Source organism: Typopeltis vanoorti, chromosome 8 (genome assembly GCF_054136105.1).
Source record: "Typopeltis vanoorti isolate ZY-2024b chromosome 8, IOZ_Tvanoo_1.0, whole genome shotgun sequence".
NCBI classification, from domain to species: Eukaryota; Metazoa; Arthropoda; class Arachnida; order Uropygi; family Thelyphonidae; genus Typopeltis; species Typopeltis vanoorti.
Window position 1 is genome coordinate 12,520,489 of NC_143556.1, and position 21,733 is coordinate 12,542,221.

The 21,733-nt window shown below is 34.6% G+C and overlaps 1 protein-coding gene across 1 annotated transcript in view; it reads right to left on the bottom strand.

The window, feature by feature from the left end:
• crb (cell polarity complex component crumbs) overlaps window positions 1–21,733 on the bottom strand; it is a 439,435-nt gene that overhangs the window by 58,186 nt on the left and 359,516 nt on the right. The window contains exons 18-19 of the mRNA XM_090397137.1: window positions 18,377–18,503; window positions 14,345–14,425 (exon numbers count right to left, since the gene is read on the bottom strand). Of these exons, the coding sequence (XP_090253263.1) occupies window positions 14,345–14,425; window positions 18,377–18,503 (208 nt within the window). The remainder of the gene's footprint in view (window positions 1–14,344; window positions 14,426–18,376; window positions 18,504–21,733) is intronic.

Here is a 21,733-nt window from a genome sequence, read left to right on the forward strand (position 1 = left end):
ATTCAAAACAAGGGGAATGAAACTGTAGCATTGATATGTGTGTGTTTCCTTCGTGTGAAATGAAATATTACTACAATTAGGAATGTTTTTTTGTTTAAAAATTCTAAAAATTAGTATGCAAATTTTATCGAGGAAATTGTCAACACTATATAAATGTAAAGAATTTCTATAATTATCTCAGAAATATAAGAAAACATTCTCTATAATCGTACATGATTTATTTTAAGACTTCATTCATCCAAAAATTGTTGGAATAAGCGAGCGGTAGTTGGATGAGGATGACATCATTCTGACAGGAACAGAGGAAGGATACGTAGTTTTTGGTGAAGATATACAAAGATATACTATCATTGCCATCATCAATGACATGTGTCATTGATGATAGCAAAGGACTTGTGCCCATCTAGGGTGGAGATGCAAGAAGCAAACAGTGACAATGGTTTTGAAGCAGTATGGTATGAAGTAGATGAAATGTTTAGTAGGTATTGCTATAGACCTGGTAATGCGGTGAGAAAGAGAGAGATATATATACATATAGACAAACTGATCTGGCTAATAAGAAAAGGGTGGTGATTATGGGCCATTATCATTATGGTAATAAAGACTGGAATGAAGAGACAGCATCTAGAACAAAGAAAATGAAATTTTTTTGACTTTTTGAGGGCCAACTATCTTAGGTAGTATGCAACAGAGGATAAGAGGATCAAGAGTCTTGGATTTGATTATCTCTTCAGAAGATATTATTGTGAATGAATGAAGTGTCAAATCTTTTTCCAATTGGCAGAAGTGACCATGGGTCACTTTTGTCAATTGGAAAAATGAGGAACAGTGATGCGAACCAAGACATGCGTGTCAGTGGTGACAGGCTATGACATTATGGATGGCATGCCAGCATTCACCAGTACCCAACAACAACTATTCTCCTTGTTTGAGTTCAGTTCAGTTTTTGCAGTCGTGTGAACAAGAAGTGCATTGAATTATTTTGTGCCAGTTCAACAACACTGCTGCAGAGGTAAGAAAACAGTTATTATCAATAAGCAATTGGTTAATACAATAAATAATAATCAAATATTCATTTGATGTTATTGTGTAATTATTACTTAAAATAAATATTTTTCATATCTTGTGAAATTCGTAATTTGTAATATAAAGTTTTTATTTCTTTAACATTCCAGCCCTGTTATGAAGGAACCTCAAAAAAATCCCGACTGAGTGATAAAGGAAGTGGTTGAAGCGTTCAAGAGGCATGGACTGAAAAGTACGGTGTTATTGACAGAAATGGCAAGTCATTGTGCAATGAAACAGTAGTCTGTACAAGTCACAGAGAATAGAGTGTATGCCATATTGTGATATGATGCAAACAGCTGATATGGATGGAATTTTTTTTTAAAAAAAAGTGAGAGATTTTTTTTTTTAAAGAGAGAGAGCGAGAGATATTGTAAAAAAAAGGGAATGGATATAGGAGAAAAAATGGAATGTTGTAAATGATTCCTTTTAAGAAATAAAGAAAATAAATGTAAGGAATGAATGGTGATTTTCGACAGATTCCTTATTTAAGTTCCTTTTGAGAAAATGTATCTTCAGTGTTCTAAATTCTTTTTGACTGAAGACTGGAAAGAAAATTATTATACACTTTATGGACTAACACCTACCAAACACAGTAACATTCCAAAATAGCTTGTGTTCCGTTGATTACTGGAAGCTGAACCTAATGAAATAAACTATTATTGTTTTTGATACCTGCTTTAAATACAAGCTGAATATGCTTACAGTTAAATAAAGTTGAAGTTTGTTAAAGATACAGGTAGGAGTTATTAATTTCTTGTGTAATTATGTGCAAGGAGATTTATAGTCATTTTGTAATCCAATGTTTTAAGGTTTTGAATGCATGTGTGGGTGTGTGAGTAAGTGGAAGAATCACTCTAGTTTTAATATAATCCTCTTTTATATGTTGTGTTTATATATCAGTGGAATCACATGCCCATTTTGGTTGGGTGTGCTGTTGTGTGGCTTATGCAACCCAAGCTATAAAATTCATATCAATCTGACCATATGATTGCATTTTTATCAATGTATGAAAGTGTTGTAAGAGTGCATAGTGCATCAGTGCTCATCTTAATTGGTCCAACATAATTAATTGTAGGTTAACTTTCAACATTCTAATTTATTGATTAATTGTAACCAAATCTGCAAAGAATGGGGATAATGTATTTGTTGATTTAAGATATATTAGAAAACAATAATGAAGGAGAATGCTATATTTGGTTGGTAATATGAATTACAAAGGTGTAAATATAATAGCAAATTTGGAAAAGGAGAATGAAGCTTACCTCCTTTGACTACAATCATACAATCTTCAAACGCTCTGGCAGAAAATAGGATATTCAGTAGATTGTTAGCACTGCTTCCCCATTGTAAATATGGGCAAAAAAAGTTATGAATTATTTATAGAAATTCTATATTAAAAACTTGTGTACATCAGTGTCCTAAACACATCAATTCACACTTCATATATGCAAAGCAAATGAAACTCAGAAAACAAAAACAGCAATTCATGACACAATAACAACTCACAGCCACCTATTTCTGTGAGGTTTAAAACCATTGGAACTCTATGAATTTGACCTGCTGCACCATCTGTACATCTGTTCAAAGTGCTCAAAGGTGTCCATATTTGTGACTGCACACCCAGGCTATTAATGCAAATGTAATGCAATGTTTATGCATCAAAAAGTTATTAAACTCTTCAAAAAGCATTAGTATATTGTGTTTAATTTTAGGAATCACAACAGGAAGCAATTAGGGAAGTCTTTAACAGGAATAAATGCAAAAATATATAGGGCTGGGAATAGAACCTTTAATTAGAAGAAGAGAAATGGCACAGCATGACAAGTTATAGCTTTAACTTTACATTAAATGGCATAGCGCTATAAGATAAAGTTGATAACTGTTAATAATACACTGTATAATGATTCACTGCTTTGTTGACTGGGAAGGAGCTAACTGTTGTAGAACAAAATTCTTCTAAGGATGAAAATACACTCCAGTCAGCCTGATTTATTTTCCACTGTGATATCAGCAGGACTTGGAAATTTTGTGCTAGCTCACCCATGAGACAAATATCTCACTCATCAGATGTTAGCATGGATGTGTTCTAGTCACATAAATAATATACCGTAATCACATGTTTATTCCTGGATCTGGTCATTTTATAAACTTTTATTTGCTTCTAATATTTATGTCTTGAATTGCTTTTATAAAAATAAAGCAAACTTCTCTGCCATTATAAGCAAATGTAGAAAAATTTCAGTGTCATAAAAAACACTATTAATAAAATAAAATGCTTCAATCTTCATATATGATTGAGGATTTAATTGCTGCAATACTTTGTGAGATAGTGCTCAAACTATTAGAAAAGTTGTGAATAGAACCCCCCCCCCCAAAAGGCAACCCAGAAATCAAAAAGTATTTAGATTAGGATCAATATAAAGAAATATTTGGGGAGAATAAATACTATTTTCACAACTTTCTAAGTTTTAATATCTATTATTACTGCTTTTCACTGCACATCTATTCATGTTGCAATTAACTGGTTACCTCACGATATGAATGAGCACACTATAAGATAAAATGGTGCATGTAGCTTATCATCTTAGCAAAGGTTGGGCTATTGGTAGAGCCTCTGCTACTAATGGCTCATGCATAAAATTAAGCAAGTTTGAACATGGTTAGTAGTTGGAAGAGGATCAATTGTTCGATGCTGTTGGCACACTCTTCTTCGATGAGTCTTTGGACTCCCTGGAGGTGTCACATAATAATAATAATAATATTCCAATAATTGACAGATCCTTTATTTGTAATGACCAGCATTCCCCAATAGATGCAATGAGAATGACAAACATACAAAAAAATATTTACAACATAAAGCATGAAAAAGAATGCATGAATGAATAAAATTGATCACTAACTAAACAGAAACTTCTGATTTTTTTTTTTTACTCATCAACTAAAAATTTTCACTCATCGATTATAGACAAGCACATTTTTCAAACCTTCCATAACAGAGATGGAGCACACAGTTGTCCAAAGAAAGTAGTATCACAGGGACATGATTACACCTGTAACAGTGGGAGGAAGGATGGTAAACAAATTATAGTAGTGAATGTATTCACAACTCTTCTAATAGTTGGTGCACTATCCCACAAAGTAGTGCAGCAATTAAATCCCCAAATTAACAGTATATAGATCGCATGGATGGGAAATGAGATGATCACGGATATCCAGGGATATATCTATACCAGGTTATAGTTAGATGCAGCATCTGGTAATATGAGGTCATATTGAGAGGTGAACAGACACTGCTCTATGTTTGTATTAAGTCAGACTTATTGGAATGGGATATCATGGGAGATCACAAGGATGACGTCTCAACAGATGATAGAGATATGTTGCAATGTAGAATCCTCGGAAGTTTCAAATAGGTCTTTTGCCGAGAAAAGCACATAGATTTATGTTTCAACAAGATTTTGATTACCAATGTTGTGTCTCGGAGGGTGCTTAAGGGTCAAAGCTATATAAGGGAGAAGAGACTTCATAGCTTTTATAGGAATGCAGAGAACCGACCAGGGATTCTGACCTAATGTCGAATCCTCACTTTCTCATGGTGCACCCTGTTAAGTATCTACCTGGATAATGAATGAAAGAGGATGGACTGGCAATTTGGAATTTACCTGAGCAAATTGTATTCTTATTGGCTTAAACCAACATAAAAATGATGGTACAACATGACAGAATTTCATGCCGGCTGGGGCATCGCCTGGTTAAACAAGGCCCCTATTGTTAATGCCAGGGAACCAAGGCAAACAGCAAAAAGTCAGCTACTGGAACATATCTTAAAACACGTCCCAACTCAACATCACCAGAGTTCAAGATCGGTACTATCAACATAAGAAGCCTGAATAGTAAAGAAATGGAGCTAGCTGAGGAATTAAATAAGTAACAGATCGACATAATAGAGGTGAGTGAAACAAAAAAACACAATAAACTGGTGAGATCTTTCTGAGCAATAAATACAAAATGTTACATTCAGGCAATGACCATCAAGGTAAAGAAGGAGTAGCCATAGCATTCAACACTAAATACGAGGCAAATCTTGAATGGCAGGCAGTCTCAAGTAGAATGATGTGGGCAAATATCAGAATGGAGAACTGAACAACGTGACTTATTTGTGCCTATGGTCACACAGAAGGTTCTACTAAGATAGTAGTGGAAGACTTTTTTGAAGCTTTAGAGAAAGCAACTGACAAAACTGACAAAGGAAAAGTTCGTCCTTGTTGGGGATCTAAATAGCAGAGTAGGAAATGATTGTCAAACATATAAAAATATTTCGGGAAAATTTCGAGAAGAGAGCAAAGCTAATAATAATGGCAAATACCTGTTGGATTTCTGCTCAGGATAAGGACTGGTTATTACTAACACAATGTTCCAACATAAAAATGTGCACAAATTCACATGGAGAGAAGAGGCCAAGGAATAAGAAAAGTCTCACTGACAATGTTATTGTTGATAGCAATGTTTTCTTCCATGCAGGACACCAGACTGTACAGAGGATTTGAAATTGAAAGAAATCACCATTTAGTCTTGAGCAGGATAAAATTGAATTTCATATTGAAAAGAAGAACATGTAAGGAAGTTTTAAAGCGAATAAAAGTTGAGCAGCTCTCAACTTTTATTCTGTGCTTCATATGAAGCATAGAATAATATACACAAACATTATTCAAGAAAAACATGAGAGTTTGAGAACAGGAACTAAACCTTGGAGATTCAGTGGCAAGCCCCGAAGAAACAACTGACTGATTCAGCCAGAGAGGCATGTGGTGAGGTTATCTGCAAGGATAGAAAAATCAGAACTGCATGGTGGACACAGGAAGCTAAACAGGCAATGAAGGAAAATAAATCAAGCATATCAAAAGTTCCTGGGAAAAATAAGTCAGTTTGTGCTCTTACAGAATAGAGAGATAAATGTAAGAAACCTAAACACTACGTAAAACTAGCTAAACAAATGTCATGGGAAGATTTTGGTAAGAATATAGAAAATAAATATCAAGAAGGTGGCAAGATATTCTGTAGCTTGTTGACGAAGCTCAGAAATGGAGGAAAGAGTGCTATAAAAGGAATCAGAGATGATAAAGGTGACATGAAAACTGGAGTTAAAGATATCTTTGAAGTACAGCATTATCACTTCAAAAAATTGCTAAATGAAACAAGCAGTGATAGCATAGTGGTAAAAAACACCCTACAGGAATGCACTCAGGAATAGATATAAATCCTTGAAATAGAAAAAGCCATCAAAAACCTGAAATGTGTAAAGGCAGCTGGAGTAGATGATATTCGACCAGAAATGCTCAAGTATGGGGGTACAAAAGTCTTACAGTGGCTGCACTGCATAGTTCAGAAGGCCTGGACAGAGGGACGAATTCCAGGCCTTCTGAAGATGATTGGAGTAAAACTCTCATAGTACTCATATATAAAAAGGAAATAAAACTGAATGTGAGAATTACAGAGGTATTTTTCTACTGAGTGTTCCTGGTAAGATTTACGAAAGTATACTCGATAAAGGTTGACAAGGAATTGTGGAAGAAAAGCCTGGTGAAGAACACGCTGGATTCAGGTCAAATAGAGGCTGTCAGGATCAGATCGTCACTTTATGACAAATAGTTAAGAAATCATGAGAGTATAACAAAGAAAGATACGTATTTAAGCTTTGGATATCTGGAAAAGGCATATGACAAAGTGCCAAGAAAGAAGCTATTCAATACGTTACATTTATATGGTGTCAATGGGGCACTATATCAAGCAATACGTAGTCTTTATTTGAGTTGTAAGTCAGTAATTAGAATTGAAAGAAGTACAGGAAGGTGGTTTAGTGTTTCTGGTGTCATACAAGGATGTATATTATCCCCTCTGTTATTCATTATCTATATGGATCACATTATGAAGGAAAGTGGTATTAAACCTAATATCAAAACTGAAGATGTTAATGTCAGCCCTTTGCTTTATACAGATGATGTTATACTTCTAAATAAATCCGCTACAAGTCTGCAAGATTCCCTGACTAAATTGAATAACTGTTGTAATAGATATGGTAGTATGATGGTCATCAATAACAAGAAAAAGAAAATGAAAATAGGCAGAAACATTGAAAATAAAAGATTAGAGCCATGAACAGATGGCATCAATGGCAATATCATATTAAAAATGAGGATATTAGGAAAGAACTTGACTTTGTCAGCATCCAGGAATGCATTAGCAGAGCTAATCTCAGGTGGTATGGTCACTTAAACAGAATGGATGAGGAAAGATTAGCAAAACAAGTGTTCTCTGCCAGTTAGGGGGAAAAAAAAAAATACCAGAGGAAGATCAAGATATAAGTGGATTGATACAGTTAAAAGTGTCTTAGAAGATAGAAATATAAGATCTGATAATGTTGAAGTCATGACAGGTAACAGACTGATTTGTAGGAAAATTGTAGATATGAAGTTAGTAATGATGTAAATTTTTCATATAATACTATGATATCCTGTACACCATTTGGAGATACATGGCAGGAATTTGATGATGATGTTGTTGTTGTCTTGCTTCTAGTTTTGAGACCTTTTACTTTTGTTGGTCTTGGCTTGGATTTTTCCTTTTTTTTTTTTTTTTTAAGAATTGTGGATAGGCAGTGTATCACTTCCCAGGATGCTTGGTATGTACATAGTTTTAGATTTCTTCTGTAAAGTAGAGATATCTATTAGTAGATCAAGAGGCATTTTCATGTTGAGGTGCTCATCCACTATTATAATTAATATAATAATAAATGGAATTCTCATGTAATAGGATCCCTTTTAATGTTGTCAGCAGTATGGCCATTCTTAATCAACCTTCAATTAAATTTTTAAGCTTTGATTCACTCTAGAGAGAGAAACAGAGTAAATCATACCATTCAGAGATTATGTAACCATTGGAATGTGAGACACTCATGCACATTCCACCTCCTCATTCAGCCACAGATACTTTTTTACTGTAATCTTCTCAGAATAATAGGATTTTCCACTAAATATGTGGCATGCCTACTGATACAGAATGTTCACTGCCTTGATCTTTTGAATTTCCTTCTCATTCTTTTACATGCATTCCCTCACAGTTAGTGCATTTAGGCATTTCTGCTTGTGATCTTTGTTTTCATACTATTTACTGCCACATCTAGCAGAGTCACAAGACATAGAGTATGAGCATGATTGATTTTTGTCATAGTACAAAGGATCTGGGATGTAAATCATAACAGGGAAGTTGAGATAATCTGTTTTCACTGATACTAGAGGTTTATGAAAGTTAACATTCAGGATGATATTAATGGTTAATACCAGATCTCCATCCTTACATATGAGAATCTGATTATTACTATCATCACACCTTGATTGTTTAGTTTAGAACAAATCTTCTCATCTGGCATATACTCTATCCTATTCATTTTATTCTTTGTTTCAGTTGATGTGTCAGGTTTCTGAACGGTGTTTGAGCTTGAAGGGAGCAGGTTATGTTAAACTTAAAAATGTCACCATCATCATTATCAAATTCCTGCCATGTACCCTCAAGGGGTGTACAGGATATGATAGTACTACATGAAAAATTTACATCATTACTAACTTCCTATCTACAATTTTCTTCCAAATCAGTCTGTAACTTGTCAAGAATGTAATATTATCAGATCTTATATTTCTGTCTTCTAAGGCACTTTTTACTGTATCAATCCACCTATATCTTGGTTTTCCTCTCAGTCTTTTTCCTGCCAACCTGGCAGAGAACACTTGTTTTGCTAATATTTCCTCTCCCATTCTGTTTAAGTACCACTTGAGATTAGCTCTGCTAATGCATTCCTGGTTGCTAACAATGTCAAGTTCTTTCGTAATTTCCTCATTTTTAATATGATATTGCCATTGATGCCATCTTTTCATTCCCCATAATCTCTCAGGCCTCTCATATCTGTGGTCTCCAGTCTTTGGTCAAGTGTTTTGCTTCTGACCCAGCTCTCAGATCCATAAATTAAAATTGGTTTGAACACTGTCTTGTATACAGCTAATTTTTTAGTGTTTTGGCTAATTTCTCTCCTATTCCATATAAATTTATTCAGTTGACTTCCTACCATACCAGCTTTGTTGATTCTGTTGTCTATTTCCATATTTAATTTACCATCATTGCTAAAAATTATGCATAAGTAGCTGTTTTACTTTCTCTATAAGTTCTCCATTCATAATGCAAGTGATATGTTCAATGTTTCTGCCTATTTTCATTCTCTTTGTCATTTAAATGCTGACTTTCATACATATCTATTACAACAGTTATTCAATTTAATCAGGGAATCTTGCAGACTTGGAGTGGATTTATTTAGAAGTATAACATCATCTGCATAACGTAAAGAGCTGACATTAACATCTTCAGTTTTGATATCATGTTTAGTACCACTTTCCTTCATAATGAGATCCATATAGATAATGACTCTCAGGGGACCCTGTAACCCCTAGAGAGTGCGTCCCCTGGGCGGCGGATAGGGGAGCCCACCATGTGTGTGTGTACATGCGCGTGCGTGTATATATATATATATATATATATATATATATACACACACATGGTGGGGTGGTCCGAATATACTGAATAAGGACTCGTGGACCAACAGGGGCAATCATCTTGATTGTAAGGGAAGCGGCACTCCCATGGACCCCTAGCTGGATCTATCCTCTCTTCCTTCTACTTTGAGGAAGATCCACTTACTTTAATCTTTCCTATAAGGCCTTATCAGCCAACTCTTCTTACTTTATGACCCTTATGCTATTAGAGTACTTGAGGGCCATGGGGTCTTTTCATTTCTGGCCTGACAACTATGCCTTCTCTATAAACCTTACTATATTTCTTCTATAATCTACTCTTTCCCCTCCAATATACCCTATTCCTCCTATGGGTTTAAATTCAGAAGAAGGCTAGTTCAGAAGCCTTAAGGTAGCAGCCCTACCACTGAACTATTCCATCGTCAGGCTAGTCCCCTGCCATGGAGAACATAATCCTACTTGTAAGCTGACAGAAAAAGATAATCGGATCGAATCTATGGGAAACGACCCTGGAATGGAAAAGGGAAAACGAAAATGGAAACGACAAAATATAATACACATAGCAAACTGGAATGTAAGAGGAATAGCATATAAAGAAATAGAATTAGACCAGTTATTAAATGAAAGAAATTTTAAAATAGCAGTAATCACTGAAACAAAAAAGAAATTAAAAGGAACTATGAGAACTGAAAATTTTAATGTGATATACAGAAGAGTCGACAGAGACCAAAGAGCACAAGCAGGAGTGATGATTTGGATTCATAACTCCCTTTCAAAACAGTTAAAACATTATAAATTATGGAATGAAAGAATAAAAATAAATAGAGGCTATTTAACAATAATTAGTTTATATGCCCCAGAAGAAGGAAGAGAACAGGATAATATTGATTTTTATAATCAGCTACAAAACATATATAATAAAATAAATAAAAATGATTACATAATTTTAGCAGGAGACTTAAATGCAAGAATTGGAAACACGAAAATTAATAATAATATAGGAATACATAGAGAACACACTCTAAACAGAAATGGTAAAAAATTGATTGACTTTGTAGTTTATAATAACCTAAAAATAATGAATTCCTTCTATAAACATAAAGACATACATAAATATACTTGGGCAGCAAGAGGATGGAAATCAATATTAGATTACTTCATATTAAATGAAAAGACATCAAAATTTTCACTAGCTGTTAGAGTTCACAGAGGATATGAAATAAGCAGTGACCACTTCCTTGTTAAAATAAAATTAAGATTACCACCTAAATGGCTACAAGTAACAAGAATAGAAAGAAAAATTGAAACATTTGTTTATAAAACTAGACTATTGAATGACACAAATGTACAATGGCTATATGAACAAAGAATTAACCAATATCTAGATAAAATAAAACAAAATGAAGAAATAGAAATAGAATGGCTTAATATAAAAACGATACTAAATGCAGCAGCAAACGAAAGCTTAGGAAAGACCAAAAAATTCAATAAAAGAAAAGAACTGAAGATCTAGGATGATACAATCAAAGAAATAATCAAAAAGAAAAAAGAAGCCTATCACAAATGGTTAAGCAGTAAAAGATTAGAAGATGAAATAGAATATAAAAGAATAAGAGCCATAGTTAAAAGAGAAGTCAGAAAAAGACAGAGAATCATGGAATAAATTTGTTTCTAATTTAGAACATGATTTATATAAAATAAGACCCAATGTATATAAGATTTTGAAACACCTAAATGCAGATACCAAAGAAAACATAAAATTAAACACTGAATTGAAATTAGAAGAATTTCTAAATTACTACACAGAACTGTGTACAGACAAATATTTTAAAAAAGACAACTGGCAAACAATTAACGAAAATGAAAAGGAAATAACTGAAGAAGAATTAGAAATCAGCCTGAAAGAAACAAGAAACGGAAAATCACCTGGAGAAGATAAGCTAGGTTCAGAACTATATAAATACGCAGGAACAAGATTCAAAGAAAGACTCTTATTATTTTTAAATAAAATTTACAACTGGTATCCCCCCAATAGAATGGAAAAAAGCAATTGTGATTCCTATCTTTAAGAAAGGTAATAGAGATGACCCTAAAAACTATAGAGGTATCAGTATACTAAATTCCTGTTACAAAATATATAGCAGAATCTTAAATAACAAACTAATGAAATATACCGAAAACTTTATTCTAGAGGTACAGAATGGATTTAGAAAAGGACGATCATGTATAGACCCAGCCTTTTGCCTAAAATTAATAATAGAGAAAAGAAGAGAATATAATTTAGAAACACATATTGCATTTACTGACTTTGAAAAAGCATTTGACAAAGTTAAAAGAAACATATTATTTAACATATTAAAAGAAAGACAAATACCAAATAATATCCTAAAAGCTATCACAAGTATATATGAAAATAATCAAATACAAATAAGATTAAATCACGAGCTATCATATACAAGAGAGATAAACCAAGGGGTCCGACAGGGATGTCCCCTCTCGGCAACTCTTTTTAATATCTATTTAAATGAAATAATAATAATAAAATGGAGTAAAAATTTACATCAAGATATTAAACTTTCACCTACAGTTAACTTAAACACTCTCCTCTTTGCAGATGACCAAATAATAATTACAAATTCTGAAGATAACTTACAGAAAGCTATTTTAAATCTAAATGAGATATTCAAAGATTATGGTGATAATATCAATGGAAAAATCAAAAACTATGGCCTTTAAAGAACAAGATCCAGCAAGAACTAAAATAATAATAGATAACAAGATCTTAGAACAGGTGAATTCATTTAACTACCTAGGATGTATGATCACATATGAAAATGAAAAAGATATAAACGTAAAAATTGCAAAGTATTTAAAAATAACAGGTGTAATTAACTCTATATTTAAACCAAACCTAGTTCAAAAACAAACCAGGCTAAAAGTATACAATACATTAACCTTACCGGTCTTAATGTATGGAAGCGAAATCTGGACAATAAAACAAAAAGACAAACAAAGATTAACAACAGCAGAAATGAAGTTTATGAGAAAAACTGCAAAGTATACCCTATTTGATCACAAAAGAAACAAAGATATTATGAAAGAATTAAACCAAGAAACAGTAATAGAAAAAAATTAAAAAAATATAAAGATGAATGGATGGAACACGTTCAAAGAATGAAAACAGAAAGATTACCAAAACAAGCCTTAAAGTACAAGCCATTAGGAAAAAGAAAACCAGGACGTCCTCTTAAATGATTCAACGATGACTTCTAAGGCCGGAACAGGCCATGCTAGGCCTAAATCCTTGATACGGATGATGATGATGATGATGATGATATAGATAATGAATAACAGAGGAGATAATGTACATCCCCTTGTCTGACACCAGATTTAGCATCCTGTACTTTCACCAAGAGAGAAGCTATTGGTGCACAAAGCGCCAATAGCTTCTCTCTTGGCGCTTTGTGCACCTTGGCACATATGCCTTTTCCAGATCTACAAAACTTAAATACAGATCTTTGTCATATTCCCATGATTTCTCAACTATCTCTCGTAAAGTGAAGATCTGATCCTGACATCCCTTGTTTAGCATGAATCCAGCTTGTTCTTCACTAAGCTTTTCTTCCACACAATCCTTCTCAACCGTTTCTGAAGTCTATTTTCATAAATCTTGCCAGGAACACTCAGTAGGGAAATACCTCTGTAATTCTCACATTCAGTTTTATTTCCCTTTTTATATATGGATACTATGAGAGCTCTATTCCAATCATCTGGAATTCGTCCCTCTGTCCAGGCCTTCTGAACTCAGCCACTCTAAGACTTGAGCATTTCTGGTTGAATAACTTAAAAATGTCTCTAACTAATATTACAACCTCTTGAAAAGATTTTTTTTGGGGGGGGGGGGGGGAGTTACCATAATGGATATCCCAACCAATGGATGTTTCTCAAAGGGAATGCTCTGAGGGTTTTTGAGAAGCATTTCTACTGTTATAATTCCTGACTGGATTTCAACTGATTTTGGGGAGCCTTCTAATTCTTCTCTAACCTTCTGGGTAAAGAAGAGTGACATTTTGCAAAGAGATTTATGATAACAATAAACTACACTGGAATTGTAACACTTCATGAGATGAAGGGGAGGAAAGCTCCAAAAGAATGGACTGCAAAACTTACAAAACAGTGTAATAAGTAATGTGGGTAAATTACTTATAATATTAACAGAAAGAATAAAAAAAAAAAAAGAAATGGAGAAGATGAGCAAATAGGATTCAGAAGAGATAGGAGTACAGTGCACCAAATATTCATGTTAAAATGGAGAAAATATTAGAAAGGAACTTTCTAATATTTTCTCCATTCTCGAGTAGCACTCAAGAATGTACAAATAGTGCTAAATGAAGATGATAAGGTCACTTGAACAGAATGGGAGAGAAAAGGCTAGCAAATTAGATGTGATTTAGAGGAATGAGATGTTGCATGTGATCATACTAGAGACCTTAAAAATAACAGATTAACCTGGAAGAAGATCATTGATAGAAAGTTAATAATAATTAACCTTAATAACAGCATCCTGTTGACCTCATGATGATACATATCAGGAATGTTGATGATGATGATTCTTAAACAGTAAAGAGGAAAAAAAACCACATTCTTATTCAATTTTTCATCTGCCTAAGCCAATAATTTAATATCAAAATTTAATTTACCATTACTAGTCCATGTTCTTGATTAATGCAAGTTGCTCCTTCTCCACAAGGATTATTGCCACTACTACAATTCTTCATAATCTGGGGAAAAAAAAAAAAAAAAAGCATTAATATTTAAAACTTAAAGCACTGCAAACAAATGTGTTATATTTCAGAAAATAGTGACCTAAAGTATCTATAGTAATCAACACTAGAAAATTTGAAAACCAGTCAATTTCAAGAAGAGTAACGCAAACAAGTTTCACAACACACAATTGAACATTAAGACCTATTGTCAATCACTACTGAAGGTTTCCAATAGAGAAGTGGTAGAGGAATTTCATAAATCATTAGAAGGGGCAACTCACAAAAAAAGAATGGCTGGTTCCTGTTAGAGAAGAACTGCTACTCAGTTCTCCAACAGGTAATTGTTAAGTACCTGAAAAATTTCTATTTGAACTACAGACTAGTCATTACTAACGCTGCATTATATGATAAAATATTCATAAACTCATGGGGAAAGAATACAAATAAAACAAGTAGTCTTATAGAGTACATTATTGTTAATAGTGATATCTTCAGATTGGTACAGGATAGAAAAGTGTACAGAAAATCTGAAACAGGAAGTGACCACCATGTGGTGTTGAGAAGGATAAATAAGAATATCACAAAATATTTACATTTCATTACAATACCAGAAGAGAAAATCAGAATCATGAAATATAATATCTGATAATGTTCGAGTCCTTCACAGGTAACAGATGGATTTGGAGGCAAATTGCAAATAGCAAATTAGTGGTGATGTAAATTTTTCATGCATTACTATCATATCCAGTATACCCCTTGAGGATACACGCCAGGAATTTGATGATGACGACGATAAATTTAAATAAAATAAAAAAAGAAGCAATATGGGTTATTTAAAATCAGACCTATAAAAACCATCTACCACTAAAACACTTTTGTAAATAATACAATTCCACAGTGGAATTCAAGCAAAGCAATCCAAATGCAAAGTGTTGAAAACAGACCAAAACATAGTAACTTGGTAAACAGTCCTCTAATATGAGAAATCTATTAAATCCTTAAATAGCCATTAAATCCTTAAAAGCAACAAAAACAGACTTATCACCAAGGCTGACAAAAAGGGAAGTTACTGTTAAACAGAATGACATACAATGAAAACAATAAACCAATTAGTATCAGACATGCACATAATTAGTAACTTAGAATTCAACCAACAGTATTAAAAAAGTTCAAAAATAATCAAGTTACTGAAAGCCATGTTTTATTAGTACTTTGGTTATCTTTTCTGATGTAATAAAACATGGCCTTCACATCACATTCAAACTGTATGTTAAATTAGCAACTCTGATCTGCTCCCCTAAGGGTGAATTCTATCCTCCAGCATATCCTGGAATGTATGAAGTTCCTTGTGACTGTGACTTAGCCTACTATGAGTAGACAGGAAGATTTGCTAACATCCGTCTTGAAGAACATACAAAATACATCCACTTCTATTATTATGGCATGTCAGGACTGGCAAACCACACTTTGGACACCCCTTCACACAGTATTAGATGGAAAAAAACCAATGTGCTATTCAGAAGTCGTTACAGGTCAGAAAGATTATTTTTGGAGTCAGCCATGGTTATGAAGAATTCTCCTAACCTGAACAAGTATGGCTGCATTAATTTGCCAAAATTTTGGGAGACTTATCTTAAGATTCTACATACCTGTAATACTTTTTATTTTTTTACAACATTAAAGAATGCCAATTATGACTTGAGATATTTTGTCGTTTACAATTTGAATTAATTTTATTTATTCATTGTCATGTATAAACAATAACATGCTGCTCTGAAGATGCTGATTTAAAATTCAGAGAAATATAAGCCAGTTAATAAACATCTTTTTTTTTATATAAAACAGTTCCTTTGATGTTGTTTATACTGTTAAAATAAGTTATGAGTATGTACTCATTAAAATTATCCTTCCCCAGTCATTCTTCCTCCTACTTGCCACATAATTTCCTTTCACCTGCTTGGGCTAATTTCTTCTCATAATCTGATTTTGCCTTTCTTACAATGCTAGTCACCTTTCCTTTTTCCTTATATATCCTCCACAATATTTTCTTTGTTTGCAGCTCAGGCTTAATGAAACTACTCATCCATCTAACTCCTTCGTGATTTAGCCTTGTATCCTTGGTTATACAGTGTGATAATGCTTCCTGCAGATATCCTTCAGGCACTGTGAACATCCTTCTTTTGCAAATCTTCATGCCATGGTGCCTACAAAGTGTATCATAATCACCTGGATTGTAGTTCCAAATTACCCCTACTTAACTGGAATTTTCATGTGTTTTGCTACCCTCTCAAGTCAAGACCACATTATCACTTTACCCAATTGGAGGCAATGTAACCACATTAGTTATGGAAAAGTCTTCCAATCCTATAACCAGATTCAACACACTCGTTCCTCGAGCCCCTTTTGTCACATTCTGTTTCAAGTAATTATTGCTCAGTAAGTATATAAATTCCATTTCTTTCCTGCCATGTAATCTTTCCATTTCCCATCTATGTCTCTGATGTTGAAGTTTCCCATAATAATTACTTAACTTCCACTCACTGCACTAATCTGCTGATGTATGTCTTCCACATCATTCCTGGCACCCACTGGCCTAGCAACCAATTTTATATTTTATTCTTTTGGTCTCAATCTCACAAGAGATTAGCCCGAAAAAACTGCTATTTGCCTGAGTGACTGTCTCCTACTCCTGTTAGTGGCAATATCATCAGCAGTACCCTACTCCCTGTCCGGTCTGCTCAATCTTCCCTGAAAATTCTAAATCCATTGCTATTAACCAAGTCTCACTAATGCCTATAACTTTTGGAGAGGCTGCACTAACCAATGCCAAAAACTTCTCCATCTTATTCCTGATGCTTCTAGCATTAGTATATAGAATTTGTAGTGCATCCACTTAGGCCCCCAACCACTTTAAATCCTGAATTGAGCACCCCAATCCATATTGTTGCCTGAGAGGCTAGAGTCTCTATTTTTTATTCATTCACTCCAATTTCTTTAGTTTTCCTGACTTTGCATTTCCACACTCTCAGTGAACAAAGCTCTCTATAGACACCTAACTCTAAATTCATTTAAGTGAAGTCCATCAGCATTGTACCAAGTACACCCATTAAATTCAGGCCATAGGTCTGCAAATTCTACATAATTTCTTCTGCATAACCTGTGTATTGATTCATTAGCTATCATCACCCTCCTTCTCAGTTTGCCTCTATCTTAGCATGGCAGCAGATTCACAAACTTCACCTTCTTGCTCTTCTTTTTTGCTTCTTCTAATAACTTTTTTCACATTCTCTCTCATATAATACTTCTCACCTCTCAGGTCATTGGGTTCCAGTCAAAACAATCAATTCTTTCTCCTTTCCTTTCTACATTCTGACAACATTGCTAATATTATTAATTTTTGTACCACGGGAAACAAGATTTTGTTGCACTATCGTGAAGTATTCCCCTTATCATAGAATCGTCATAAAAATTAGCTGCTTATGCTCTTTCTCTCATTTATTCTTACAATTTTCTTTTTGGCTTTAGACTTCTTGCTTTTTCTCTTCTCAGTTCAACTAATCTCTTGCTACTTCTGCAGCCTTTCAATCTCACATTTTGTCCTGTGAAGGATTACATGTAATGGCACTATTTCTTTATTAAGGTCTTCTACATTTTTCTGAACTTCTACCACTACACTTTGTATGAATACCAATATTCGAATTTCCAGTGATCCTCTCTACTCTGTAATTTGTTCTCTCCACATTTATTCTCAAAACATTTATTACTTGCTCACCCATTTTGCTCTCCTTCCACAAATTTTACACTGGACAAAATTAAGCAAATTTAACTCGCCCAACAAAGGTGTCTTGGCTGCCACTGTTCTGCTAAGTTATTTATAATAAGTAATAATTAAATAGTATATAACAAGTAATTATCACTAAATAAATACAATTAAAACTTATTTCAAATAAAAAAAAAAGCACTTACACGTTTCTCACAATTTATTCCTTCAAAATCTGGATGACACTCACATTTATAACCACCTACAACCTGTTGACATATACCACCACTCTGGCATGGTGCTGACTCACAATGATCAATTTTAACAGCACAACTAAAAATAAAAACAATAATAATAAATTAATATATATATACAGGGTGTTCGGGATAAATTTGACATATTTATAATTAATTATATTTTTCCGTAAGTTACATGTATTAACACACACTTCTCTTCATTTAAAAGTTTGGACCCTTCTTCATTCATATACAAGATGTCAGAAAGGATGGATAGCTGGAACCCACCTGAATCATGGAAGAGAATAACTTGTATCATGATGATTCGTGCCCGCCATCAAAATAAGGATATTACGACTGCTGCCCAATGCTCCCTGAATGCAGTAAAAACAATCAGGCATGAACTAGAGACTTGCAATGGTGACTACGAGGATGTAGCAAGAAGAAAGATCCCTAGCAGACGATCTGATTGCGTTCGTACAGCAGAATTCCTCGCAAATCTGCAGGAACAGGTGTTGAAGAACCCTGGCATTGGAATTCGGGCTTTGTTCGTGGAGTTGCTAACTGTAGTCAAGCCCTGGATAACAAGGGTAGCCAATGGTAGGCCGTATGTATGGCAGCAGGATTCGGCCCCTTGCCACACCTCTGGGAAAAGTCAAAAATGGTTGTCTGAAAATTTCTACGACTTCACCAGTCCAAATGTTTGGCCTCCAAACTCCCCAGACCTTAACCCCATGGATTATTTTGTATGGGGCGCAGTTGAAAAAGACACCAATCGCACTTCCAGTAATACAAAAGCCCAGTTAATGGATAAAATTAAAACAGTTTTTGCGGCCCTTCCCAGGGAGACTGTAGCATCAGCTTGTTCGAGGTTCCGAAGCAGAATTGAAGCTGTGATCGATGCTAATGGTGGTTATTTTGAGTAAATCTTGTTGATAGTATTGTAATTAACTCTGCCTGTAATGTTTTTTTGTCAATTCATTAAATTTAATAGATACAAAGAAGATTTTCTTTTTCCTTACGAAACTGTCAAATTTATCCCGAACACCCTGTATATATATATTAAATGACTGGAAGCTGAGAGATAAAATATAAAATACTGTTTTTATTCAGCATGACTAGGTTCGTATTTAAGAAGATTTCTTCGGGTACACAAAAAAAGAGAAACAACCAACAAGAACTGTAAAGGAATAAAGCTGAAACCACAAAACATTAGCATGAAAAAAAGCTCAAAATTAAAGCGTTAGCATCTGAATATTTAAAGCTGTTCTCTGTATATAACCTCATTGTTGGGCATGCACATGTGTTTAAGATCTCGTGAACGCCAAAGTTGGATGGCAGCACAACATCTGTCTGAGATATTATAACTAAGGTTGTTGTTAAGATGTATTGGATTAAGGGAGATTTCTTTAGATTCTACTATTCTTCTTTCCAGTTCGTCGTAGCAACGAAAGATTTATCAGAGCACTAGCTCTTGTTCTGCCGTATATAATGTCTCTTTGATGTTCTTCTATGCACAATTCGATGGTTTACCACAGTTACACTAGATCCGGTAAATGCCAGGATATTTAAGATTGTCGTGTCTTTGTTTGGATCGGTTCAGTGCCTCCTTCTGGTCCCTTTCCAATGTCATTGGGTGCAACTTCTGTCCACCAAGGTTTTTTGCCACTCTCACATCTGGATGGTACTATAGTTACCTCGCCTAAAGACAAGGCCAACTTACTGGCATCATGTTTCTCTTCCAATTCCTGCATTGAAGACTGGGGCAAAGTTCCCTCCACTCTACCAAGAACTTCTACCACTACACTTTGTATGAATACTAATATTCGAATTTCCAGTGATCCTCTCTACTCCACTATCATGTAATTTGTGAAGGGATACTCCCTTCATGTCACCTATAGTCTTCTAACAAAAAGAAATCCAAAGAATCTTAAATAACCTGGACACAAGCAAGGCATCTGGTCCTGATGGTATCCCACCTATTGTGTTAAAAAAGTGTGCCCCAGAACTAACACCTATCCTGTAGCACCTCTTCAATCTATCCTACTCAACTAGCATCTACCCTACAATATGGAAACAGGTCCTCATCCAACCCATTCCAAAGAAAGGTGATAAAAGTCAACCACAAAACTACTGTCCAATTGCTCTCACTTTTGTTCTCTCTAAAGCTATAGAGAATGTCATCAACAACATCGACTCTTGAACCAGCTAGAGTTACACCAACTAATCAGTGACCAGCAGTATGGATTTCGTCACTTGTGATCTGCAGCTGATCTTCTTGCTTACACCACTCACCTCTGAACTCAGGCCATGGAGAGATTTGGAGAAACTCACATGGTTACGATTGACAATCAGGTTTGGCACAGGGGGCTGCCTTAACAAACTGCCATCCTATAGTCTGCCTTCCTCACTCTGCAACTGGATTGCCAACTTTCTTAGTGACTGCTCACCACGTGTCATGCCGAATGGTTTACTCTCCTCAGATTTCCCCACTAGTGCAGAGGTACCCCAGTTTTCTGTTCTTTCACCCACTCTCTTCCTCTTGTATAGAAATGAACTGCTCTCTTAGACTTATAATCCTAACCATAGGATTTGCTGATGACAGCACATTTCATTCCTTCTTTTCATCAGCAAGCCTTGCAGTGCTCAAATATTAGAATCCTCAAGATCTATCATGACCAGTGACCTGAACTCAGATCTCCTTGCTATATGTTACTGGTGGAGCAAGGACAACCTTGTAAACTTCAATGCCACCAAAACTCAGTCCTGTCTGATCTTGCAAGAAAGAACTCACATGTCTCCTTTACTGTGATATCCTTCAGTAATACTGTGATATCCAAGCTTGATCAGATGTCTCTTCTTGGTCTCATATGCACTTCAGATCCTTCCTGACTTGTATATGGAAATATTATGACTTCTGCATTACTTCAACCTTGGTATCACATCTGCCCCCCCCCCCCCCAATGAGACCTCAATAAAGGTCAAAACTGTCGAGTAGTGATCCTTCCCACAATGCATAGCATTATACTTGTCCGTAAGGATATGTGCTTGCATTATGGGATACTAAGGCAAATGATGTGAAGTCATTAGCTTCTTTATATGAGTTGCCCAGTCCTGAAAATAGTTCAGGAGCAAACTTTGTTTGCTTACACTTGGATAAAGGATTAAACCAAGAATATAATTTCTTTCCATCTTTAATTTCTAGTATAACCAAGTGGAAAAACTTCCAACAACTATCTCCAATCCAGAATATTTTAATAATAAGGTACGACACCTTTTGGCTACTCATACATGGAAATATTACTTTAAACTTGGTATCACATCTGG